This window comes from Rhinatrema bivittatum, chromosome 9 (assembly GCF_901001135.1).
Source record: "Rhinatrema bivittatum chromosome 9, aRhiBiv1.1, whole genome shotgun sequence".
Classification (NCBI taxonomy): domain Eukaryota; kingdom Metazoa; phylum Chordata; class Amphibia; order Gymnophiona; family Rhinatrematidae; genus Rhinatrema; species Rhinatrema bivittatum.
The window spans coordinates 255,102,586-255,129,900 of record NC_042623.1 but is presented as its reverse complement, the minus strand read 5'-3'; the positions used below and the strand labels follow the sequence as shown (position 1 = coordinate 255,129,900).

General features: G+C 42.8%; 1 protein-coding gene across 1 annotated transcript in view; it reads left to right on the top strand.

Moving 5' to 3' along the window:
- LOC115099640 (multiple epidermal growth factor-like domains protein 6) overlaps positions 1–27,315 on the top strand; it is a 472,995-nt gene that overhangs the window by 352,725 nt on the left and 92,955 nt on the right. Inside the window, 3 exon segments of the mRNA XM_029617371.1 lie at positions 4,562–4,684; positions 17,423–17,611; positions 18,763–18,894. Coding sequence (XP_029473231.1) covers positions 4,562–4,684; positions 17,423–17,611; positions 18,763–18,894 — 444 coding nt within the window.

Genomic DNA, 27,315 nt, shown 5'->3' with positions numbered 1-27,315 from the left:
AAATGTCCTAAACATAGATAAAATATTCCAAAACAGCAGACATCAAATAACACCCAGTAATTAAAACTAATAAGGGTTTTAAAAATCCCCCACTCTCCATACCTGTCACCCTGAGATTGTTGTGAACTGGGGGTACATACACACACACACACAGACAAACAAAATATGCTCCCTCTATCTCTCACACACATACACGCTTGATGAGAAACAGAGGGAGCCTGAGTGTGTGTGTGTGTATGTGTGTGTGAAAGAGACACACACATGTTTCCTCCGTTTTTCTCTCACACATATGTTTCTTCTTTATCTCTCAGACAGGATTCCAGTATCACCCATGCACACACACACACACACACACACACAACACACACATGCTTCCTCTCCCTCACCCCACCCCCTCTCACAGGCATCCTCTCACACATATGCACCCACAGGCACACACACACACTCACTCTTCTATACAGTCAGCATCTCATATACACACACAGTCATCCTCCCATATACACACACACAGGCATTCTCTCACACACGCACACCCTCTCGCATGCACACAACACACCCTCATATACGCACCCACACACCCACGTATATACCCTCATACACACAGCCACCCTTATATACACACCCACACACCTTCATATATACACACACACCCACATACCCTCATACACACACACACACACACACACACCCCTCACACACTGGTACTTACTCTCCTAGGGCCAGTCTCTCCCTTCCTCAGCCGCTGGCGGCACTGCAGGGCCTCTTCTTCTGCTGCCGGCGGTAATGCTAGGCCTGTTCTTTGCTGCCATGCCGGCGGTGCCACTGACCTCTGCCACTGCAACTCCTTGCTTTTGCTGGTGGGGTTTCCCCTACCACATCACTGTTCCACACCACCACAGGACCTTCCAGCTGGCGGCAATGGCATTCCTCCACTTGTTACCACCCAGGATGGTTTGCCCCCCTCTTCCCCCCCCCCCCCCCTTAGCTCGCCTCTGGGCATGCCATGAAGTTAGCAAGTAGCACATTTAAAGCAAATTGGAGAAAATTCTTTTTCACTCAATGCACAATTAAGCTCTGGAATTTGTTGCCAGAGGATGTGGTTAGTGCCATTAGTGTAGCTGGGTTTAAAAAAGGATTGGATACATTATTGGAGGAGAAGTCCATTACCTGCTATTAATCAAGTTTACTTAGGGAATAGCCTCTGCTATTACTGACATCAGTAGCATGGGATCTTCTTGGTGTTTAGGTAATTGCCAGGTATTTGTAGCCTGGATTGGCCTCTGTTGGAAACAGGATGCTGGGCTTGATGGACCCTTGGTCTGACCCAGCATGGCAACTTCTTATGTTCTTATGCTAGTGCTAAATCTTTGATTACTTCTTATGAACATTAAAATGGCACCAATATTTCTAGATATTTCAGCCTGCTAGTAAGAAAGTTATACATTTCTTTAAGGTAGGCACAAGTGAACCTCCTCTGAATACTTGAAATTTAGAACTGAATTTTATCTTGCATTTTCTTGCACATTGAGTCATATTTGATCAAGATTGACTCTAACCTGGATATTTTATGAAACATCCAGATTTATTTGGATTGGTTCAGATTTATGCAAATATATCTGTATTCAAGGCATTCTAGGATAGACAAAATCTTCAAATACTTTAAATGTTGAGGTCCATATTCAGTAGGGATGGTAGACTAAAACATTTTTGTGCCGTTTTTGTTTTCGTTCCAGGCCAAACCCTGGATTGGTTTTTGTTTGTTTTTTGTTTAAAAGAAATAAAACAAAAACCCAGAAACCGCCCCAACCCTAACCATTTATTGCAATATTGAACTCCCCCACCAGCAGATCCCCCTCCCCTCCCACCCTAGCCCACACGCCTAGGGTGCCAAAAATACTCCTTGGCCGGTGGCTGCCATTTTTGCCGCTATCTTGGGACAGCTGCTGCCAGTACCTTTGGGTACTCCAAGTCATTTTTGGTGAGTCCTGGTTGGGGGGGGGGGGGTAGGTGGGTGGGGCTCAATAGTGTAATAAATGAGAAGGATTGGGGCAACCTCAGGGTTTTGTTTTGTTTTTTAAACTTCCTTTTTCAGGCTCCCCCCAAAAAATGATAGAAAAAAACAACAAAAACTTTTGTGATTTTTCCTATCATTTTTTTTTTTTATTCCCGAAATGCAACAAAATAGGAAATGTCTTCAGAATTTCCTATTTCATCCCAAATGAATAGCCACCCCTAATATTCAGTCACCATCTGGAAAGCAGTGTTAGCGGAATAAATCTATCGGGATAACTTTGAAGGTGTATATTCAATAAGGGAGTCACTCTATTGAATGTGGTTGTTTATTTATTTATTTATTTATTTAAAACATTTTTATATACCGGCATTCATTGTGGACATCATGTCGGTTTACAGTCAACAAGTTAAGTTTGGAAAATTACATTTTAACAGGGAAGTTCAAACTGGGAGAGGGGGTAACGATAGGCAGCTAAGAAAAGACAGGGTAAACAAAACAAGGATCCTCGCGATGAGGAGATAGATTATAACAAAACATAGTTCCTCAATATGAGAAAAGGGAGTAGACGAATTGTGGTCTACATTGGCACGGGTTGATGACTTTTTATTCTGGGTATGCTGGGTATTTATTCTGGGTAGTTATCTTAAGGTTAGCCGGCTAACCTTGTTAGGGTAACTTTAAGACAGCTGTTTGGCTGACCAAATTTAGCCGGCTATGTTAACCGGCTTACACTGTATATTGGAGTTAACACCTCCCAGTTACATCCAGAATACTCCTAACTTAACCGGCTACATTCTAGCCAGTTAAATGCCCAAATATTCATTTAAAGATAATTTTAAAAGACCGCCATGAGCATGAATTAGGGGATGCGTTACTATGCCGGGCTCACACGTGCCAAGCGGATTTTAAAAGCTGGCGAGATACACGCATATCTTCCGGAGCACACACATCTCGGACGTTTTCAAAAAAAGGGCGGGGCATGGTCTGCACTGGGCATGAACGTTTCAGGGCACGAACCTGAGATGTGGGCGTAAATATTTGCACAATCCGGCGAGTGCTGATGCCCCCTGCTGCATAACTTTACTTCTGCTATGGGTGATGTGTATGTTAAATAATAAAGAAAAATAGGCAGACCTGCAGGGTTTTAAGGGTCAGGGATAACTGGGCGGCAGTGTAAGCTACTAAACTAGGGAGGTTTGGAAGAGCTGTCTCTTAAATGGGTAAGAACTGGTAAAACTGGGAATAGCGGTAGAAGTGATAGTCACACGTGTATGTGTGCGCCCACTTAAAATTTGGTGCACATGTGCGGGCGCTGCCAGGCTATTTTCTAACACGAGTGCATATACATATGCAAGTTATAAAATAGCCGCGTCCCTGGGTGCGGGTGTGCACACATGACGAGCACGTGTGCACACCTGCACCGGTTTGAAAGTTACTATCCCCGCTGGATAACTTCAAACTCTAAATACTTTTGAATAGGGGCCTCTATGTGACTATCCACATCTAAATCAGATCACAAAGATCCAAAGTGGAGATGCATGTTGAGTTAGTTTGCTGCCTGCTTCACTGTGTGAGCACCCAAGCCCCTCCATTTAATGATTCACCTAGTCTTGCTTTGAAAATGTTAAATAGATTGATCATTTTTGGAGTTTAGTAGGGTACAATTTCAGAAAGTCTACTGCTGAGCAAACCATTTGCTGAGGCTGGCAGATATAAAGTATACACCTCCCAGATTCCTACTCATATTGCTTTCATAAATGCTTAATTACCCAAGCAAATTCAAACACAATCAGTGGAACAGTAGTCATCAACGATTTCGTCTTTTGCAATCCTTTTTTACAGTTCCAATTTTTTACCTGCATATTTTGCTAAAAGCCAGCCTTTTAAATGAGACAGATGCATCCAGAAAGATCCCCTACATCAAAGTTACTTCCGTTTTGGGTGAAATTTGGTGGTATTTTTTGCCTGAATTGAGCCAGTGGGTTTAGAATGCTTATTTATAATTTTTCTGCTGAGTTCCTAAATAATAATGGTATATTGTGGAGATAGTCTGTTCATGCCTCATAATACCCAGTGCTCCAGCTGCCACAGATGGTTTCAAGCTGTCCAATCTTTTCCTCTTTTCAAGTTCATTCAAAATGAAATTTTACAGTGAAACTAATTGCTGAAATGACATATTATAGTATGATGGCAACTTTTTTTTCTGGTTGTTTTTTTCAGTAGTGCAGATTTTGGATTAAATGGATTTTTTTTTTTTTTTTTTTTTTTACTTTTCCATTGTTCCTCTTTCTATGTTTATGCCTCTGGGTTTTGAATGTGGAAATTCCTGTGCTTGTTGGCTTGTCTCCTAACGATTGGATCTTGAAGCCAAAAATATTGTATAAATGCACAGAAGAGTAACAAAGCTGTAGTGTGGCTGACACAGATATATCTTATAAATGCACAGAAGAGTAACAAAGCTGTAGTGTGGCTGACACAGATATATCTTATAAATGCACAGAAGAGTAACAAAGCTGAAGTGTGGCTGACACAGATATATCTTTGCAGACTTTAATGAATGTAAAGAAGACATTGCAGAATGTGCTCACGGTTGCGTGAATACCCTGGGATCCTTTACCTGTGTCTGCAATCTCGGCTTTGAACTAGGAGCTGATGGCAAGCACTGCTACCGTAAGTGACAGTTTCTCCGTAACACATGAAATGTTGGGCCATGAGAAAAATACTGCAGTCTAACAGAGAAACCTGTCTTGCCTTCATTCCAAGATGTGGTTCCTGTTATAAATGCACATATCCATCCACTGACAGGCACATTGGGATCTCTGTGTTCCAAATATATTTGTCCCTAAACTGTACCATCCGACTTGAAACCCTGAAGATTTTACCAACGCATAGGATTCTTTGTGTCTTCTGAGGCCTTTTATTGGCTCCACGTGTCACCTGCGGAGGAGGGGCCGGAGTGGTCTTGAGAGCTCGTGAGCCAATAGCATCTTTGGGTTGGGCTTCTGTTGAGCCAAGTATAAGGTTTCTTGAGCTGCCAAGAACTCTGGTTTTCTCCAGGACCAAAATGGCTAATGGAATGCCTCCTAGCAAAGACCGAGAAATGCCCCTGTTCATGTAACTTCGGGGGAAAGGCGAAATAAAAAAATGTTCATAAATTAAATATGATTTTTAATTAACAAGTAGAATGGGCTTGTCAAGAACAGAAAGTTCAGTGTCCTGTTGGTGCAAACCACCACACTGCCCCACCTGGTCTAGGCATTTATTTATTTATTTGGGGGAGAGGGGGAAACGGTGTTAATGGAAAGTGTAATCTTCCCGGTGTAGCCAGTGTTCAAATGATTTTGTATTTCCAGTGGGGTTGGGAAGCAAGGTTTTAAGCCTCCATATTGTAAGGTTCTCAGTCACATGCCAAAAAGCCAAGGAAGGAGAGAATCCACCGTTCAAGCATCAGATTTTCCTTTTCATCATAGCTAGAGAGAAGCTGATGTGGTCCAGAGATAAGAAGGAAGTCTATTGTTCTCACCTATCAGTCTTTAACCATTCTGCACGGAATAATGACAGTTGAATTGTGGTGGAGATTTACAGTAGGTCTTGTGGATACCTGTCCACTGAAAATTAAACTGAGTTTACCAGATCCAGCATACAAGGTAACTTTATTCTTGTGAAGGGCAGATTGGAAGGACCAATTCATCTTTATCTGCTGTCATTTCGTGATTATCTACTGTGATCACAAAGTAGCTTGAAACTAAAAGCAACATGCTCAAATGACATGGTGGTTTGGTTACTCATACTGTTTATTATTTCTCATTAGGTATATTTTTTATTTATTTATTTAACTTTTTTATATACCAACATTCAAGACGGTGGTCCCATCATGCTGGTTCACAAGAAACAGGGGTGTAATTATAATAAACTTTACCATTTAAACAATAGTGCAGAAAAGCAGTTACAAATAACAAGGAAAACAATAACTTGGAATGAGAAGGGAAATGAAAGTCAGATAGTTATATATAAGTATAAATAACATTGTAAGAGGTGGCTATTAACGCTAATGCTAGCGGAGCGTGTTGAAAGAAGGAAGTTAGATGGAATTGGAGTTAGGAAAGGCCTGCGTGAACAGCCACGTCTTGAGTCTTTTCTTGAATGTTGAGATGTTGGGTTCCATTCTAAGATCCGGGGGAATAGAGTTCCATAATGTTGGACCGGCTGTGGAGAATGCCCGATCTCTGAGCGTGATGTGTCTGGTAGTCTTGGCTGGAGGTACATGAAGTGATCCTTTGTAAGCGTCTCTTGTCGGTCTTGTGGAATGGTGTAATCTGAGGGGGATATGAAGATCTATTGGGGCTAATTGATGGATGTTTTTGAAAATGGTGAGAATGGCCTTGTAGATTATTCTGAAATGGATGGGCAGCCAATGGAGGTCCATCAAGATAGGTGTTATGTGTTCTCTTCTCCTGGTATTGGTGAGTATACGGGCGGAGGCGTTTTGGACCATTTGTAATGGTTTGGTGTGTGATGAAGGGAGACCAAGCATGATGGTGTTACAATAGTCCAGCTTTGCGAAAATGATTGATTGTAGGATTGTTCTGAAATCATGTGTGTGGAAGAGGGGTCGTATTCTTTTCAGCACTTGGAGCTTATAAAAGCAGTCTCTGGTGGTTTTGTTGATGTTAGCTTTCAGGTTTAGGTGATTGTCAATTTGAACTCCTAGAGATGGAAATTGTCAATAGCTGTGAAGAAAGTAATGGCGGATGTTCTCATCACTGTGAGCATACGACCACTGGCCCACTGTGCTCTTGTAACAATGGATTCCAACTTGGATCAAATGGAAAATCTTGCATCGGTAAACCATATCAAATACTAAAACAACTTTAGTAGAAACAATATTATGGACATTTACTTCAGGCAAGTTTGTGAAAACTGCACGACCTCATCAATAAAGGGCCTGATTTTCAAAAGCATTTATGCACATAAAATATAGATTTATGCACGTAAATGGGTTTAACAAAATTGGGTTTCTGCTTGTAAAAGTACATGTGCCTAAGCGATTCTGCATGTACTTTTACATGCACTGGTAAGCGATTCCTGGCGTGGAGGAGCCAGATTTTAGGTGGTGATAGTATTTATGTGCACACTCTGTTTTCCCAAAGTATGGGGCCGATGCAATATGATGCACATCGAACACAAGTGCCCATTTTCCTAGCGAGCACGCAACCACATCCCCGTGGTACTCGATGCAGTATTTAAATAAGGGGCTGCATAAAGAATTGTGTGTTCCTAGTGCTCAAATGCATCGGGCACCCACAATTGCAACGGGCGCCGAATACAAGCATCCATTTTTTATCCCGCTGCTTCTGGCCGATTTTGCTGACGTTGCTGAAGACGCCAATAGCTAAGCACCCCTTGCTATGGGTGTCTAAACTGTGATTATAGAAGATTTTTCTTTTTTTTTTGTTTCTTAAATCAAGCCAATATACATTTATTTTTTAACACTGCAAGCTGTAAATGTGTCATAACGATACTAAGCAGGAGGAACCACAGAGGACCGTATTTTTAAATTTCTCATGAACCCTTGACTCCTGGCTTGACTTTATGCCACATCCAGGGATGGAGTTAAATTTGCCGCATTAAAAAGTGGCACCCAACGATTTTTTGCATCAGGGGGTAATAGCTAATAGCCTCATCTACATGCAATTTTCATGTGATCGGTTCTATCGGCTATTCATTTGTTTGGGCGTGTGTTTTGGACGCGCTTACCTTATTGCATTGGGTGCTAGTCTAGCACGTCCAAAACGCACGTCCAACCGTGGGGTAAACCTGTGCGCATGTTGTAGCATCAGCCCCTATGAGGGGAAAATCTAATCGCACACCTTGATAGCTCCTAAGAAGCAGGGGTAAATATGTGAGTGTATGCCAGCAGGCGTTAACTCTAAGTGCACTGTTGTAAAATGATCTTGAAGATATGTCACATAGTTTTATATATATTTGCCTTTTATTAATGCAATGGAATGTCAGTGGAATTAATGACATGCTAATCTGAAGTAAAGAGTGCATTAATTTATTTCCAGATCTTTAATGCATGTGAAAACCATAATGTTTTGTAGAAAAATAATACTAATAATACTTTGGGCATCAAGCTAACAAGCTCTACAGCACAAATGTGCCCCGAATAATGAATAATGAGGTTGCAGAACTCCATTTTGAAGCAGCCAGTTCCAATATATTTGCTTCCAGATAATAAGGAAAGTCAGAATCTGTTTATTCACAGCACATCTCTGGAAGCTGGAAGTCTGGAGGAGCAAAGTTCCAAGAAGTGATGAATAAACATCCAGGCATCGTTAGATAAAGTTTGTGTGTGTGCTTTTAAAACTTTAAGCACTGCTCTGGATCCAGAAAGCAGTGATGTAGTAAATCATTTCTGAACAATTGGCTGTGATAGATTTCAGCCAAGGCAATGGCTCAAGAGAGATGCTTTCACGGTAGTCGATGGCATTACAAAAGCAGTCTGACAGCTGTGCTCCCATCAAGGCAACCTCAAGATTAGGAATCCGTTGTGCAGCTTTAAAAACTAATATTTATGTGTGTCATAAATTAAAAAAAAAGATGCATAATGGTAGCCCCACAGACAGTGGCGCTTTTTTTTTTTCTCATTCTTCATTCACTGGGGAGAGGTTTCTGCAAATGGCTCATTAGGTATGGCAGCTTCTCCCATCACCCATTTTCAGGGAGAAGAAGACTTTTCTCTAATGTGTTGCTATGGTGAAGAATAAGTTAAGTGTTTTGAAAAAAAAAAATTGAATAAGGATGTTTTATCACAGATAACTCATCTGGCACTTCGTTGAAAATCTGCCTGCAGCAATGAGATGTGAGTGCACCCTGCACATTTACAGTGCCTCTCTTATGCAGTGTCCAATGGGAGCACATGAGATTTTCTGCTTGGCACATTATGCATGGATTATTGCTCTGAATGGAGATGGAGCTCGGTCGTTATTATTTATTGCACACGTTTGCCTCGGTGATGAGGCCCAACACTCCTGCTCTGATGGCCAAAAGAACATCCCATGAGCCTGTATGGAAAATCCCAGCTCTGCTGCCATTAGCTAAATGTGAACCTGAAGGCATGGCAAGGAATTTTCTGGCAAATAGCTTTAAGTATTTAGTATAACCTTCAGATACCATCTAAAGCTAGTTCAGCACAATGCACCTGACATTTGTAATAAAAGGAACACTCATCTTTAAAATGGTCATTAATCAATTTCATAGCAACCTGTAACACATGCTGATCAATTCCTTTTTTTTTCTTTTTTATATTTTCATATTTGGCTAATTGGGATATTGACCTTTACTGTGCACCTTTGGCTCCTCATCTCATTATCTTTTCCAAAGAATTTGCTAATTCAGCATGGACAAGCTACCCCTTAGACAGCTAATTGCCTAGTTTATGGCTCAGAATCACATGAGAGCTATAAGATGGGCAATTTGATTGCTATTTGCACTTCAGATACAAAACTCAGGTCAAAGTATTGAGTTATTTTCCAAACTTTGACAAAATGAACGGAGATAGTTGTACTTAATTCTCCAAAAGTAGACTAATAGCCCTTGCCCACTTGTGCTTTCAATCAGTATGTTGTCAATGACCAACACCCAAAAGGCTTCATTAGAAGAAAATTATGCATTTCAGTGTTATAACTGTCCTGCCATGATTAGAATTGTTAAAAAAAAAAGTAAAGTAAATGGAATTTTTAAATAAAAGTGCATAATTTAAATGTCTCATGGTGAGTTAGCAATTAGTATACATAGAATGCCTATATCATCCATAAAATCTGCGCTGGATATCTCTATGCTTGGTGACACACTCAATACCAGGGTCTAGTCTCGACTGTCCTGCAGAACCTTGGCATGGATCCTCCAGTGGGGGAAACATTAACTTCAGGGCCCCAGGTGTTTAGATGGCATATAACATGGAGACATTTGACACAAAATAGTGGAAGTACAAAATAAAAGTCTTTACCAAACAGTTCAAATTAGAAAATTGCAAGCTACAGTCTTTAAGCAGGAAAACATTTTCCACCAGGTACTGAGATTTCACAAGGAATTTCTAATCCTTGCTAATAGTCCCGCCTGGGATTCCCTCTCCTTTTCCTGGTGTTTGTCTCCCTTGAACAGATGCCAGGCTTCCTGACTCCCTTTTGGCACCTGATTCTCCATAGACTAGAATCTTTCACCTGCACACGTTTCTCCTTCTCTCCTGCAGACTCATCTGGACCCCCTTGATCAGAGCACAGGATTGGCAGTTCTCTCCTTTTCTCCCTTCTCTCCACCTCTGGACAGGCACCTCTCATTCCTTCATACACAGATCTCAGGTCAGGGTCATCTTTTCCCCATAGGACAAAACCCAGGGTGAGAGAAGTACTGCCCTCAGAGCATGGATGCTCTCCACTGCTGGATCCCCCCCGGGAACAGCTACTAATAGTAAAGTAAGAATGGGCATTCATTTGAAATGAATGGGATGAATGAGCCCATTTTTGTTTCATTTCAAATGAACTGAAAATGATGGGCAAAACACAACACTTGTAATGCTTTTTTTTGTTTTCTGCAAATGGTGCACACAATTTTCTGAAAATTAAAAAAATGAATATGAAAACTTCAAAAATTAAAAACAAAACCTCCCCTTTGAAAAACAAATTAACGAATAGAAAACAAACAAAAAAAAAAAACAACCTGAGTGTGCATATCCCTTTCAATAAAATTTCAGAAGCACCATAATAGGGACTTTTCTGCATGGCCCTCCATACTCTCTAAAGGACTCTGTATTAGGGACAGCAGGCAGCTTTCCCCTTTCCCCAAACTCCAAACTTACTTCAGAACAATGGGAAACTGGGTTTCTCTTCTTTCAACTATAAAATATTTTTGGACTTCACTGACAGCACCCTGAACTACACCATTGTGGCTTCTCCTAGAAGGGAACACTATAGCAAATGATTCAGTCCACACACTTCTCTGGCAATCCCAATATGTCCTCCTCTGGGAGAAGCATAAACCTTAGTCAAGGCCCTGATACATAAGAATAGTATCCTGGGCTACCTAACACACCTCTATGGTAATTTAAATAAGATTATATGGAATTTTCAAAATTGCATATATTTCAAAGGGGAACCTAAATCCCCTTTCAAATGCATTTTCAGCATCTACTTTAAAAATTGGAAGCAAATTGTGGAGAAAAGCGGTGCATAGTTAGCATTTTGTTTTTTGGGGGGTTTTTTTGCCATGTCCTTTGTAAATAAAATGATCATCGTGCTTTGCTGGCAGACGCTGACCTGTGACATTCAAAACAGCAACACCAAGACAACAGGAATATCTCATCACCCTTCTGTATGCATTGCTCCCATTTGGCTTCTCATCTTGAAATGCTAAAATGAATTTAGAGTGCTTCAATTAAACAGGCTATTAATTTAAATTCAGTATATGCTTGGGGAGAGCAGTTTGTCTGTGCCCAGTGACCAAATGGTATATTACTGACTTCCTTCTTCAAAGAGTAATGAGATTTTCCTTCTCCATCAGACCATGATGAATGCGAGCTGGGAGCAGCCTGCTGTTCCCAGTTTTGCTCCAACCATGCAGGAGGCTATGAGTGCACTTGCAAAGCAGGGTTCCGACTCGGCATCAATGGCTGCAGCTGTGATGGTAAATGGTTTTGATACTCGCTGCGGTTAATGAGGTGCGGAAAATACAATATCTCAATGCATCTAAAATATTTCACTGTCATTTCTCGATTTAAAAAAAAAAAAAAAAAAGCTGATATAATTAAACTAAGGAAGGCCCAAAAGTATGTTGAAATGCGAATGAGCTTTTAGCTTGGGGTTATATCTGGTTTTCCCCTCCCAGTCCACTTGAACTGGGCCCGTATTGCAATCTGAACTTTCTCATTCAGGCCACTGTCTGTTTTACAGAACAAATGGCAGGGACTGGAAATCCTTCCATGCTGATCAGCCCGTGAGATAGCCAGATAACTGTTTGGCTAAATAATTATCTGGCTAGCTCGGGGCAGGTGGAACCTCTCTCCGATTAAGTAAGATGGATAAATACCGATTGTTAATGTTATCTAGGTTACAGGGCAGAGTAACATTAGGATGGCCAAAGAGCAGTCCTAAAGTTAACCAGATAAACTTATCTGGCCAAGTTTGTCCTAGCTGGATATATGCACAGGCGCATCAACAAAGTCAGTCAGGTAAGTGTCTGGCTGACTTTCATAGAGGTTCAAGATTGGGGTAGGGTAGCCACTAGCACCACCAGGGAGTTGTTATTAAGGGAAGTAAAGAACGGGTGATGGATTGCCAGTTCACAAGACATAGCAACAAAAAAATAACTGCACCTTTTTGAAATGCTGGGGGTTTTTGGGCTTTTTTTGCAAAAATGGACCTGGCAAAGCCTTTTCGCACGACCGTTTTCACAAGATTGCTCAGTAATGATCTGCTTTATTTTGCATCGCACCAGTGGTGTTTGGATGGATCCTTGGACACTGTGGCAGCTGACCACGCCCACGGGGGACAGTCCCGTGAGGGACCACAGTGTCAGGCTAAACTGCGAACAGACAAACACAAATTTGAATCTTTTATTAAACAGTATATGGAGCCACCAGAGGTGGCAGTAGTGAGTAGAGGTTGTAGAGCCCGGCTGGGCGCGTCTCTCACAGAGCACTGGAAACGGATCCTCTGTAAGCAGTGCTGTAGTGGAAAGAGACTGAGAGTTATGAGCACACAGTAGAATTAGCATTCAGAGTCCCAAGTAGAATAGGAGAGCTCCGAGACAGGGAGAGCAGGCCTTCAAGGAGCGAGTACCTGATCCCTTAGAGCAGCGAGAATCTGTAGCGTTATAGAGGTGTGCATCCGTTTTCCACATATTTGTAATCCGCAACTTATTTTTTGCTATCTGTTTAAATACATGGGGAGGCGAAACGCATCGCGACTCCCCACGTATTAAACAGATTTCTGTTTAATTCAGCCTAAATAAAAATTTAAACCCCCCCCCCCACCCTCCTGACCCCCCCCCCAAGACTCACCAAAACTCCCTGGTGGTCCAGCGGTGGGGTCCAGGAACTCACTCAGACCCTCGGTGCTAGTTTCATCATGGCGCCGATAGCCTTTGTCACAGGGGCTACCGGTGCCATTGGTCAGCCCCTGTCACATGGCCATCGGCGCCATCTTGTGCTCCTACCATGTGACGGGCTGACCAATGGCACTGGTAGCCCCTGTGACATAGTATGGGCAAAGGCTATCGGCGCCATTTTGAGTCCTGGCCTGGCGTCGGACGGCAGGTCGCTCCGGGACCCCTGTTGGACCCACAGAGACTCCACTAGACGAGAGGTCTGGCACCAGATCAGAGGGCAGGCCCTCAAGGAGCGAGTACCAGATTCTGGCGAAGCAGTACTGTAGAGAGAGAGATGTTTCTGTACTCACAGATGGTGACTGTAGTTAGTTTTTCCAAGTAGAAGGTAGAAGTTGCAGGCAGCGACACAGGGAACAAGGGCCCTCGAAAAGCGAGTACCGGTTTCCTGATAACACCTGAAAGAAGCAGAGAGGCCCCCGAGGAGTGGGTACCCCGTTAGTGACCCCGAAGGGTAGTAAGAGTTCTAGTTAGAGCTGGAGTGGCAGAGGTAGCTTAGGAACGGAGAGCGAATCCCATCCGTATGAATCCTGTTGCTAACTCAATGAGCTAGCAAATGTAGTAGGCAGATATACCCTGGAGTCGTGACGTCAGAACAGGGGGACGCTCCTGAGGTTCACGCCAACGTGGAAATAAAGATGAGGGCGGCATACGTGAGCACGCCCTAGAGGTACCTTGAAGGAGCATGGTGGGAGGCAACACCAAAGCCGGTCCGGGGACACCAGAGAGTTCGGCAAACAGACACCGCGGCGGCCATCAGTCCAAGGTGAACGGGAGGAGCCGCAATTAGAGAGAGGTTTTGTTTTTTTTTATTTAACAAGTTTTATATACCGTCATTCGGATTCGTCAAAATAACACCATCATAACGGTTTACAAAATACAAGGTTACAGGGATAAGGGGGGTTAAACAGGGTTTCAAAAGGTTCAAACTGTTGTTAAACATAGGGGTATCATATGCAAGGTTACTGTTCAGTTTTATGTTTCACTTCTTATTTATAATACATAGTTATGATGAATTTCATTTATTCTTCAGGTTGGATTGGAGGGCGATGTTGTTGTGTTGTTCATTGGGTGAGTTGGTATGCTTTGTTGAACAACCATGTTTTTAGATCTTTTTTGAAGGTTTTTAGGTTTTCTTGAGTTCTGAGTTCAGTTGGGAGGGAGTTCCAGAGTTTTGGGCTACCAAGGGAGATTGCTCTCTTTTGGGTTGAGGTGAGTTGATTTGAATGCGTTGGTAGTGTTTTTAGAAGTTCCTTATTTGCTGATCTAAGGTTTCTGTTTGGGGTATGCAGTTTTATAGAGGGGCTTAGCCAATTTTCTTGTTTTTCATATATAATTTTATGTAAGATGGATAGTAGAGATGTGAATCGGAACTGGAATCGGTTCGGATTCCGGTTCCGATTCACATGTGGGGTTTTTTCCATCGGGCCCGATCGCAGTTTTATCGGCTGCGCCCCAGCCGATAAACAAAAAACCCACCCCGACCCTTTAAAGCTAACCCCTTAGCTTCCCCCACCCTCCCGACCCCCCCAAAAAATTTTACAGGTACCTGGTGGTCCAGTGGGGGTCCTAGGAGCAATCTCCCGCTCCGGGCCGTCCTCCCGCTCCCAAGCCGTCGGCTGCCACTAATCAAAATGGCGCCAATGGCCCTTTGCCCTTACCATGTGACAGGGTATCCGTGCCATTGGCCAGATCCTGTCACATGGTAGGAGCACTGGATGGCCGGCGCCATCTTGTGCTCCTACCATGTGACAGGGGCTGACCAATGGCACCGGTAGCCCCTGTGACATAGTAAGGGCAAAGGCTATCGGTGCCATTTTGAATACTGGCAGCCGACGGTCCGAGTGCAGGAGGTCGCTCCCGGACCCCCGCTGGACTTTTGGCAAGTCTTGTGGGGGTCAGGAGGGTCCCCCAAGACTTGCCAAAAGCCCCTGGTGGTCCAGCAGGGGTCCGGACACGCGGAAAACGCGTGTCCAACCCGCCGAACCTAATAGCGCCCTCAACATGCAAAACCGGACACCGGACACCAGCAAAATTGAGCGTGGCTGCCAGTGGGCTCGAGAACCGACGCCAGCAAAATTGAGCGTCGGCTGTCAAACCCGCTGACAGCCGGGGTTCCTGTCAAAAAGGAGGTGCTATGGATGCGCTAGTGTCCCTAGCACCTCCTTTTGCTCGTTTCTACCACTGGGCCTCATTTAAATACTGTATCGCGCACACAGGCGAGTGGCCTGTGCGCGCGCCGGGAAAGCGGGCATTCTCCCACTCTCCCGCGGACTTTACTGAATCACCCTGAGAGTGAGGCCATAAAAACTTTCAACAAATACAGTGACAAGATAAAACCTTGCGAGACACTGCAGATTAATTCCCAGGAATCAGAAAGACACTCTCAAGAATTAATTGCTGAGATCTTTTGTACGAAAATGAGAAGTAAACCATTTTAACACGTTTCCTTCCTCCCCCAATTCCCAAAAATTCCAAATGTTTGACCAAAAAACTATGGTCGGCTCTATTGAAGGAGGCTGGAAGATCTAAAGACACCACCACAGCCCCTACCCTGCTTTCAGTATAAATCATCCAAGGTATAGACTGAGTGAGGGTAATTTTCGGAGAGGTGTACCTGGGTAAACAGCTTTGAAGATTGGCTTCCCCATGGATATCCCACTGTAAGATCATTTCGTTATTTTAGAACCCAAACTTTCCTGAGCTCTTTTTGGAAAGGTGAGTCACCTTGTTTTAGCATGATAGAGAGAAAGATAGCAGAGAAGAGATTGATATCTGGTCAGTCGGTGAGTAGGAAAGTTACCTGAAAAACTTTCTTTCTTTCTTTCTTTCTTTTGAATCTTTTAATATACCGATGCTCAAGATCAATATCTTATCGTACCGGTTTACAGCAGAACATGGGGTAACCAAAAGTATAGGTGGAAGTTACAAAAAACAGGATACTGTAATTCAGGACAAGAGAGCAAGGAAGAATTAGCTAACATAGTGTTACTATAGTGTAAACAATAAGTAGTTTATAAACTTAACTTGGCGAGTTACCATGTCGGAAATCAAACAAGCACTTAGTTCTTCAGGGGTGAGTAAATCTATACGGGATTGACGTAAAAACGTTGGAGGTGTTAAGGGTTGGAAGGGACGGGTTGGTAGTCAGGCTGGGGGGGGGGGAGACCAAGGGAGAGTGTGAAGGGGGGAGGGGCTGCAAATTTATCGGGGTGGCTTGCCTGATAATAGGTTGGAGCAAGAGGGCAGCTAGAGTTCCTGAGATTATAGTGGAACAGAGTAAGTCTGACAGGAGATTATGAAATTGGTTAGGGGGAAGGCAAGTTTGAAAAGCCATGTTTTCAATTTCTTTCTGAAGGTGAAAGGGCATTGTTCCTGTCGGAGCTCTGGTGGTAATGAATTCCATTGGGCGGGTCCGGCAGTGGACAGTGCACGTTTCCTAATGGAGGGGTGGTGAGGATTTCGTGGGGGGTTCGTGAAGTGATCCTTTATATGCCGATCTGATTGGTCTCGCAGAGGAGTGAGGAATTTTGAGTTGGAGTGAAGATTGAAGGTAGATGGTTTTGTGGATAATGGTCAAGTTCTTAAACAGGATTCTGTAGTTGATGGGAAGCCAGTGTAGGTTTTTGAGGATAGGGGTGATATGGTCTCTTCCATTTCCCTGGCAAAGCCAACCGCACACAGTTACATCTGCTCTTTGAGAATAGTTATGCCCTGAAAATTTACCTTCATACATTTTAAAATCATGGCATATGTATGTAAATAAAAATCACACGCAGACCCCCCCCCCACCCTCCCCATCCTCGGAGCGTTTCCCCTGAATGAAGGTAAAAGAGCACACATTACGGGTCTTATGCACGTACTCTTATCAGCATATCGGAAGGATCATTTTATTAAAGAACATCTTCCCGGGCAAAGCACTGCTTTACCAATCGAAATGTATCTTTGAAAAATTACCTTCTCTATTAGAAGCCCTATCACTGGAACTTTGCTGAAAACCGATGTCTAATCCCATAAAAGATGGGACAGTCACCTCTTTGATAGATTCTAATTCATTATTTACATAAGTGAGATCCTAAAGCTACCTAAATGTATTCTCAGGTATGAACAAAAGGTAATTTAATATGTTTAAACTTCAGAAGAATATCTGTGAATTGGAAGGCTCTTTTAAAAAGAAACATGAGCCCAAAGGGAAAATGTTCACTATCTAGGACATTACAGGAAATGCTTCCTGTCTGGTTTTAGCTTTAGATGATGAGGAGCTGGGGGAAGAGGTGGAAGAAGCGGAGGTCGCTAGACTCCCAGAACTTCTCTTCAGAAGGCCGCCTCAGCTCCTTCATTATGCGGCTACCCTGTGCCGTTTCTATGATGACATCGATGATGAGGAGGGATTTGAAACGGTTCGAGGAGAATACACCCTACTGCATAAAGTTGGTAAGAGAGGTCACGCTCTCCCAGATACAGAATGTGGAAAAATGTTGCAAAATTGTATTCGTTGGTAAAATCTGCATTATTATGCCCTTGTAGAATCACGCACGCTTTATTATTGTAGACTAGTATGACCAGTTGGCATCATGATAAAAACAGAGGTAACACCTACTTTTAAGAGGCAGGCAAATTTAATGTGGCAGGAATAAAAGTGAAAATATTTTTGTAGAGAATTGTAATTACAAGGAAGTGTATGCGCAGGTTGTTAGTCAATATCTAATGTCAGGGAGACTAGCTTTAGTAAAAGCTTTTTATGTTAGATACCTTCTCTGGGCAGTGAAAGCAATGTGGAAGGTCATGAATGGCCCCTGATAGATTGTACCATACTACGTTATATATATATGGTACAGAAATCTAAGGAAGCAGCAATACATGAGGAAAGGTGTAGGGTGAGATATGTTGACCACCAAGAAACCTTGAGGTGATCTTATCTGATGATCTGTAGGTAGTTAAACAGTTAGGACAAAAGCAGTAGCCAGACTTGAAAAAATGCTAAGGTGCATAGGCAGAGGCATAAACTGTAGCAAAACAAAATAGAGGTGATAATACCAGGTTTAGGGTCCACATTAGCCATGATTTGGAAGAAGCTCCTGACCAAAGGCTGTTTCTTGTGATAGCTGGATGGAACTGGAGAAGATATTAAGAGGAAAATGCTGGATAGTTGCTGGATGTTGCCCAAAAAAGGTTGGAAGCAGGGAGAAGCTACTGGGCCAAAAATATGTAGACCCTAGAAGAGAGGAGAGAAAGGGGAGATATGGTAGAGATCTTCAAAAACCTCAAAGGTATAAACAATGCACAATGGAACAAGTGGTCATGATTTAAGGCTCCAAGGGGATGGAATCAGATCAGAAAATATTGGTGGATGCATGGGACACCGAGGGGAGGCAGCGGAGTCAATAACAGTAATGGAAAGCCTGGGATAAGCACAGAGGATCTCTAGTTGTGAAGAAACGAAGGGAAAAAGATATGTGGGGATCTATAGCAATGCACAAGGAAATAAATTGGGCAGATTAGATGTTCCTTCTGGTCCTTGCTTGCTGCCATATTCTCTGTTTTTTTGTCTCATTAATTGCAGACTCTTTCATTGTTTTATTTAGTTTGCCTGAATAACAGCTTTGGAAAGGACTGCAGTGCAACCTGCGATGACTGTGTGAATGGGGGTAAATGCAACAGCGAAAAAAGTGGATGCACCTGCCCGGCGGGATGGACCGGTATCCTCTGCAATGAAAGTGAGCATTGGTATACTTTAAATAAAGAATGGCCCAGAATCCCCAGGAAAGGCAGTTGGAAACACGAGATAAATGGAAGCAGTCTTCTCCCTCCTCCCGCTTGCTTTGAACATGATAATGGTCTCATTAAATATCACTTTTTCTGGAGTTTAATTACAGGCACAACAGTAAAACCCATGCACCTTCACCATATGTATAAAATGAATGACTAGAAGTAAGTGACCCTTTGAACTGAATCAAAAAAAGGAAAGATCTGTAGTAACTGCAGTAGTTTTTTGTAAAAAATGAAATTAGTCAGTCTTGCTTTTTTTTTTTTTTTTTCCCCTGCGGTTTGGTCATCAAAGGCCTGATTAATCAAGGTCTTTTCCAGTGACCCAGAATGAAAGGCCTTAGTGCGGTGCTTCCCACACCAGTCCTGGGGACCCCTCTGTGGTTGGGGTTTCAGGATGTGTGCAGTGAATCTGCATGACAAACATTAGCATCCATTGAAGACCCACCATATGCGGAGAGGTAGATTTTAAAAGCATTGCTCGTGCAAAAATGCCCACATTACGCGCATACGTGGGCTGTGCGCGAGCAACGCCGGTTTTAAAAAAGCCACGAAGTGCATGCATATAAACCATTGTGCGCGTCAAATATAAGAGGGCAGGGGCATGAGTAGAGCATGGGCATTCCAGGGCAGGGCCAACAGTTCCGCGCGTAACTGGAGACCGCAGTACGTGTTAGCTCGTAATTTTACTGCTTCTCCAGATGAGCAAATCTGTACATCTCAAGTTCTAGGGCTTACAGGACAGAGTTAGGGGTCTGGGTGAACTGGCAGACATACAGGATGAACCAGAGGAGTTTGGAAGACAGTATAAACTGGGCAAACTGGTGGACTAATTGGAAAAACTGGGAATGTCGCTCATGCAAACATGTTTTAAAATCCATCTACAGACACGCATAAAAGCTGACAAAGTCCAATGGAAGAGATGCGCTCTAGCTGTGCTTGAGTAACCTCTTACAATTAGGAGCATACTTGCGCACGGTTGGTGTATTTTAAAACATATGGGGTAGATTTTAAAAGCCCTGCGTGCGTAAATCCACCTGGATTTACACACGGGGGGGGGGGGGGGTTACGCGCCGAGCCTATTTTGCATAGGCCCGGCAACGCACGCAAGCCCCGGGGCCTATGCAAGCCCAGGGACGCGCATATGTCCCGGGGCTTTGAAAAAGAGGCAGGAAGGGGGCGGGGATGTGGGCGGGATGGCAGTCCGGGGCGGTCCGGGGGTGGGACCAAGGTCTCCGGCTCAGCGGCCATACTGGGGGATCACGTGCCGGCAGCTGGCCGGCGCAAGCAAGTGGCAGGCGTAAAGAGAAAAATAAAGGTGGGGGGATTTAGGTAGGGCTGGGGGGGCAGGTTAGATAGGGGAAGGGAGGGGAAGGTGGGGGGGAGCGGAGGGAACGGGGAAAGCCATCAGGGTTCCCATTGGGCTCAGCGCTCGCAAGGAGCCAAATATTCAAACCTACGCGCGGGCTTAGATATGTGCACGCAACTCAGCAGTTGCGCGCATATTATAAAATCTGGGGTCGGCGCATGCAAGGGGGTGCACCTTGTGTGCGCCGAGCCCTAGGGGAGCCCTGATGACTTTCCCCGTTCCCTCCGAGGACTCTGAAATCAGAGCGGCCTCGGAGGGAACTGCCTCTGGGCAGGCGTATATTGCACGAACCTCCGGCACGGCCACTGTGCCGGAGGCCTCGATCCCGCCCCCAGACCAGTGCCCCGCCCATGCCCACACCCCCGCCCCCTTCCCACCCATTTTTCAAAGCCCCGGGACATATACGCATCCCGGGGCTTGCGCGCACCGCTGAGCCTATGCAAAATAGGCTCGGCACGTGCAGAGGGGATTTAAAGGGTTACGCGCGTATTTATTTATTTATTTTATTTATTTTTAGTTTTTATAAACCGACGTTCCTGTATAAAATACATATCACACCGGTGTACAGTGAAATAAAACTGTCGCCACATGGGCGGCTTACATTATAACAGATAACATTATAAATAACATTATACAGTATATTACACACGTAACCCTTTCAAACCCTACATGAGTGCATTAAGCCCTCAGCCAGAAGACATGTGATCTGAACATTAAAGCCTTGTTGGAAAGCTCTTGCCACGCTTACAGAAGAAAGAATGGGCAAAAAGGGGGCATCTTCTGTTTGTTTGGGTTTTTTTGTTTAAATTTCCCTTCCCTTTCACTATAATTTTCTATAAGTTTCCTTTCAAAGTTTTGTGTTCCTTTGTCAGTAGTACGAATGGGAACAAGAAGGTGTATTTTTGCACCGCGATGATTTTTGCAATCACCAATGCCCCCTTCACCTGTAACTAAAACCTGTGTCATTTCCGTGCTTGGCTTTTCTTTCCTTTTATACCCTTGCTGGGATTCTCTTTCGGGATCCACTTTTTTTTAATCATAAATTATTTTATTATTACACTTTAATTTCTTTTATCTATATTCTGCCTTTCAAGACACTCCAAAGCAGATTACATTTAGGTACACTAGGTTTGTTAAGGGTGGAAGCCTTGTGAATGGTGCTGTTGCTCGCAATTTTCAAATGTGTGCATCTTTTTTTGTGAAATGATAATGAAATGTACGGAGGAGTCGAAACGTGAGGGGAAGAGCCCAGACATCAGAACAAGAGGCTCACTATCTGCAGAAGGAGTTTTCATGTTTGAAAGTATATATTCCTAATTTAACACACTGGCTTATGCTATATTTCAGCATGTCACTTCACATCGGTCCTGCATGGGATATGTTAGGGATTACCCTGTAACAGCTTGGTGCCGTACAAAGGCGGAGACTAATCAAAAACACAACAAATTGTTCTTCTTTTCATTGCTTAATACCATCTCTATTAATTTATTACTCTAATGACCATCATACTAGGCTCTCCCAGCAAGCCATGCCTTCATTACCTTATGCATAATTGTAGGTCAAAGTCCAAATTATATTACTTTTTAAATACATTTTTATGCAAAATAAAAATGCACGTATCTGGCTCGTTTCTCACATACTACTCCAAACGAAAGCAATCAGCTTTGCTTGAATCAACACACCATCACACACAATGATTTAATCTCACTAAAATGGGCAACTGAAAAAACAAAACCAAAAGGAGAAACAAGAGATTTGTTGGAAGACAGTTATCTTTGTAAGAGCAGTAGACATGTTAAAAGTCTGTGAGCAGAAGCAGCCCAAACATTGCCAACATCTGCCCACATTTTTTGGCGCAACAGCGGCACGTTCACTCTACTGCTTCTGCTTGCAGATTTTAGTAGCTCTTGTGTTCTTTGTTTTTTTTAACAGTGAATCTCTAAATTCTCTTTTCCTGTGGATAACTTATAATTTAGTGTCTGAAATCTACTCTACACAATAGCATATATTTCTGACTTTTAGCATAACTTGATCAAGACTGCCTAGCAGGCACTACCAGATGTACCAGTGTTCCCTAAATTTTCTTCTGATTATTTGCATAAGTAGTAAAGAGTGCTCTTTTATTATAAGTACCCCTACCTCAAGAGGATCTTCTGATAAGCTAATCCTTTGGTCATCCCGATTAAAGGAGACCTTGAAATATCACTGGCTTTCTCTATACACACTATTTATTAGCGACAATAACATTCGTGCTGGATGAAATCATGGAATCAATTAGAACTTCAATGTAAATCTGCCCTCACTAGTTTCCCTTAGAAAGCATTAAAATGTAAATCAAAAACTGAACTGAGCAAAAAAAAAAAAAAAAAAAGCACCAAATATATTACCAACCAGAATTACAGTTCATGACAGTAAATGGTAGAAACAGCTACAAATACACCGCCCTCTAAGTGAGCAGCAAGATTAATACTAATTCACAGGCATTTATTTATTTAAAATTTTTATATACCGACATTCATCCAGGATATCATATCGGTTCACATTGTAACGCAAAAACAAACGCACGGCATGGCGCTTTACATTGAACAGTAAAAACATGATAACAAGGCATTAACGAGAGGGGGGAAAAATAATATGGGAAGTTTTGCAATAAAATTATAAACAAAGTTTGCAATTATATACATATGTACAAAAGAAAGAAAACTATGAGGTTAATTTTAATCAGGCTAGGAGATAAGATGGGGAAGAGAAGGGAGGAGAGCGAGGAAGAGGGGGGGCAGAGAGAAAGAAAAGAAGGTGGCGGAGAAAAGGGGAGGGGAGAGAGGGGCGGTAGAATGGGAAACAGGGGAGGAGTGTGGAGAGTGGGGACAGTGGTGAGGTATAGTGAAAAATTAAGTGTATGCTTTTGCAAAGAGCCAGGTCTTAAGCTTCCGCTTGAAAGATTTGAGGCATTCTTCTTGCCGTAGTTCAACAGGCATTTTGTTCCAGAGGGTCGGCCCGGCTATCGATAGTGCACGGGCTCTTGTGGAAGTGAGTTTATAGAGTTTAGGAGAGGGGATAGGCATGGTTGCGAGATGTGCTAGTCTGGTGGGCTTATTAGACTGGTGAAAACGGAAGGATTCATTGAACCAGTTCATTTCGGGATTGTATAGGGCTTTGTGGATGAGAGAGAGAGCCTTATATTGTATGCGGGAGGCTATTGGAAGCCAATGTAGGTCTTTTAGAACAGGTGTAATATGGTCATGTCTACGTAAATTGGTCAAGATCCGGGCTGTGGTGTTTTGTAAGATTTTAATGGGATGGATGGCATTATTAGGTAGGCCGAGGAGTAGGGAATTGCAGTAGTCTGTTTTGGCGAAGATTGTGGTTTGGAGAACTGTACGGAAATCGGGGGGATGTAATAAGGGTTTGAGTTTTTTTAGTGTGTGGAGTTTAAAGAAGCCGTCTTTTAGAATGTTATTTATGAATTTCTTTAGTGTGACGTGACCATCAAGAATGATACCCAGATCACGGACTTGTTGAGCAAATTGGAACTGAGGAAAAGGGGGGAGGATCGGTTGGCTTTGGGGTGAGATGAGCATAATTTCAGTTTTATTGGTATTAAGAGCAAGGTGGATAGAGGAAAGGAGATTGTTAATGGAATGGAGGGTTTCATTCCAGAAGTCCATGGTTTTTGATAGGGAGTCAGTGATGGGTATAAGCAGCTGAACATCATCAGCATATATGTAATGAGGGAGGTTTAGACTGGAGAGGAAGTAACAGAGGGGCAGAATGTAAATATTGAATAGGGTTGAGGATAGGGAGGATCCCTGAGGGACACCTCGGTTGAGGGGGATGGCCTTGGATACGTGATTTCCTAGCTGGATTTTGTAATCTCTATTACTAAGGTAGGAGTTGAACCAATTGTGGGCAACACCTGTAATACCGATTTCAGTTAGCCGCTGTAGGAGAATGGGATGGCTAACGGTGTCGAATGCGGAGGAGATGTCAAGGAAGGCAAGAATGTATGATTGCCCTTTCTCAAATCCTTTGATAATGTGGTCTGTCAGGGAAAGTAAAAGAGTTTCAGTGCTATGAGATTTTCGAAAACCGTATTGTGCGGAGGCCAGGATATGATTTTCTTCTAGGTATTCTGTGAGTTGCTTGTTGACAGTTTTTTCAAGTAGTTTAGAGATGAATGGAAGATTGGATATGGGGCGATAATTAGCTGGATCAGAAGGGTCAAGTTTGGGCTTCTTTAGAATAGGTTGGACTATTGCCTGCTTCAGGGGGAGCAGCACCTGTCCAGAGCTAATGGATAGGTTGATGATTTTTGTTAAAGGTTTGGCAATGATGTTGGGTATTGTAAGAAGATGTTTAGTGGGTATGGTGTCAGATGGGTGGGTGGAAGGTTTGGCTTTCTTGATAAAGGTTTCTATTTCTAATGATGAAGTGCAGTCTAGGGAGGAGAGGGCATTGGTGTAATTACTGGTTTTTGTTTGATTGATGTCAGATTCGAAGTGGTTGGTAGGATTGGCAGAGGAAGAGAACTTGGATAGCAAATTATTCACTTTGGTTTGGAAGAATGTGGCAAGTTCTTCACATTTGGATTTGGCTACTACATCAGGGATGTGAGGGGTAGCTGTTTTAGTGAGAGAATTCACGTAATCGTATAATACTTTAGGGTTGTATTGGAATTGATGAATTTTGTTGGCATAGAAGTCTCGCTTTGTCTTGTTAAGTTTGTCACTATAGAGATTTAGGGAGGATTTAAATTGTGCCAGGTGCGTTTGTGAGGGATCCTTGCGCCAGATCTTTTCAGATTTCCGAAGGAGTTGTTTGAGATTTTTTAACTCTTGGGAATACCATGGTTTCTTACTCTTGTTGTTTTGTGGGCAGACACTTTTGGATTGTAGGGGACAGGTGGTGTTGGCTATACTATTGGTGATGTCAAACCATGAGGTAAGCGCTGTGTCTGCATTGGTGAGCTCTAGGTGGTCAAGTTTGTTGGCGAGAGCCGATATAAGGTCGTCTCTTGTGCAATTTTTTCTGTAGTGAATGGTTATGTTTGTGTTGTCATGGCAGGTGGGTGTCTTAATGGAGAGAGAGGTTTCAATGAGGTGATGATCTGACCAGGGGATGGGTGTGTGGGAAGGGTGATCAGTTTGTATGAGGGCATTGGTGAATAGAAGGTCGAGGGTATGGCCCGCCTTGTGAGTAGGAAAAGGATAGATTGCTTATATCCTAAAGCATTTAGTGAATCAAGAAAAGTGTCACAAGAAGGGGTGCGAGGGGAGCTATCAACATGCAAGTTGAAATCTCCAAGTATGATGGCTGGAATGTCAATGGAGATATTCGTTGCAATGTATTCTATAAGGGTTGAGGGGTTGTTATGTAGGGTACCTGGGGGGGCGTATATGAGACATAATTGTAAAGAGGGGGATTTATAGGCCGTAGTGTTGTGATCAGTTAAAAAAAATGACCCCCAGTGGTGGAAAGCCTGTGTCGATTTTTGTTTTACTCGCAAACTTTACATCAGTGTAATTCCAATCCCCGCCCACAAGAACGCGCTTCCAACTGCACTTAAAAGTGCGTGCCCAAGGTCCTGGGCACACGTACCTGTATCTGCATTTCAGCTGGGCAATTTTCTAAAAGCCCATTTCTGTGGGGAAAGCACTGTTTGACCAATGTAAATGACACTGAAAATTACCCTAACCATGCATTAGGCATCTCGTTCCCATCTTAATAGACTGTGATGAGTCACATCCTGGCCAACAAGGTAGATATGGGTCTACCTTTCAGCCACAGCATATTTTTCTGCGTTTGAAGGCCACCACGGTCCCAGAATTAAAATATCACTCGCAATGAAAGAGTGGCGGAGGGGGCCTGCAGTTAAAAAGCTTCCTTCTCAGGCTTTCATTCTGAGATAAAATCTCTGTGCTTCTTGTGCCAAATTGGCATGCATTATAGTACAAATGTATATTTGGCTAATTAAATGCTCTTCAGGGCTCCATACTCATACACTGAATATCAGAAACGTTCCTTGACACTTTTTTCTTTTTAATGCATACACAGAATGTTAATGGACAAAAGCTACTCTAGGGAATTCCTGTTAGTACATTAAAAAGCATAAGATAGTTTGCATGTGGACCATGTGATTATTATTTCAACTTTTTTTTTTCATAGGAATCTGGAGATTTTGCAGAAATACAACAATGTGTATACCAAAAGCTAAATTTTCACATTAACAACTGAAAAGAAACTAGAGCAGATTTTAATTTTATTTCTAAAGAAAGGTTCCTCAAGATTTTGTTTGCTAGGTTCCCCAAGAATATCTTGGCATCTTTATATAGCATTATAGTTTGCATAATCTCCTATTACAGATCTATATTTCATTCAAATGCTCAAACCATACTAAAATATCGTACAGCCCGTTATGTGACATGGCCCTGTATATGCATCTTGAACATCATATTGAGTGAAAATAGGCTTTTTTTTTTTTAAAATCAAAACCAAGAAACACACTTACCGCAGCACTTCCACATAAGCAGCTCAGAAGTTAGCTCTGCTGACATGCTTACCTAGGGGTGCAGAAAGTTAAACTTTTAGTGTTATTCATGGCTCAAGAAAATATGTTTAAATGTGAAAGTAATTCTATCTATATATGGAGTACAGAACTCTCTGATAATAAACCCATCAAGGACTTAGAGCACCATCAAGGAAAAAGCAAAATTCTGGTGCTTGCTGGCCTTTGGAGAAAATGACATGTAATTTTTAAAAATTGCTTTCAAAAGGTATAAAATTACCATATTTTAGCTTGAGAGTGCTTTTCAACCTACAGTAAGTGACTTTTGAGTCTTTCACAGTACACGGAAGTACTGTTCTAAGGCCACTGCCAACAAAGAGCATGCAGCTGACACGCGCAACTCTCGGACAGGCCAGACATTTGAAGTCTACAGTACTCTGTCTCTATTGGCCAAGCACAGGTGGGTCATATTTTCAACCAGCCTGCGAGCGTGCAGGT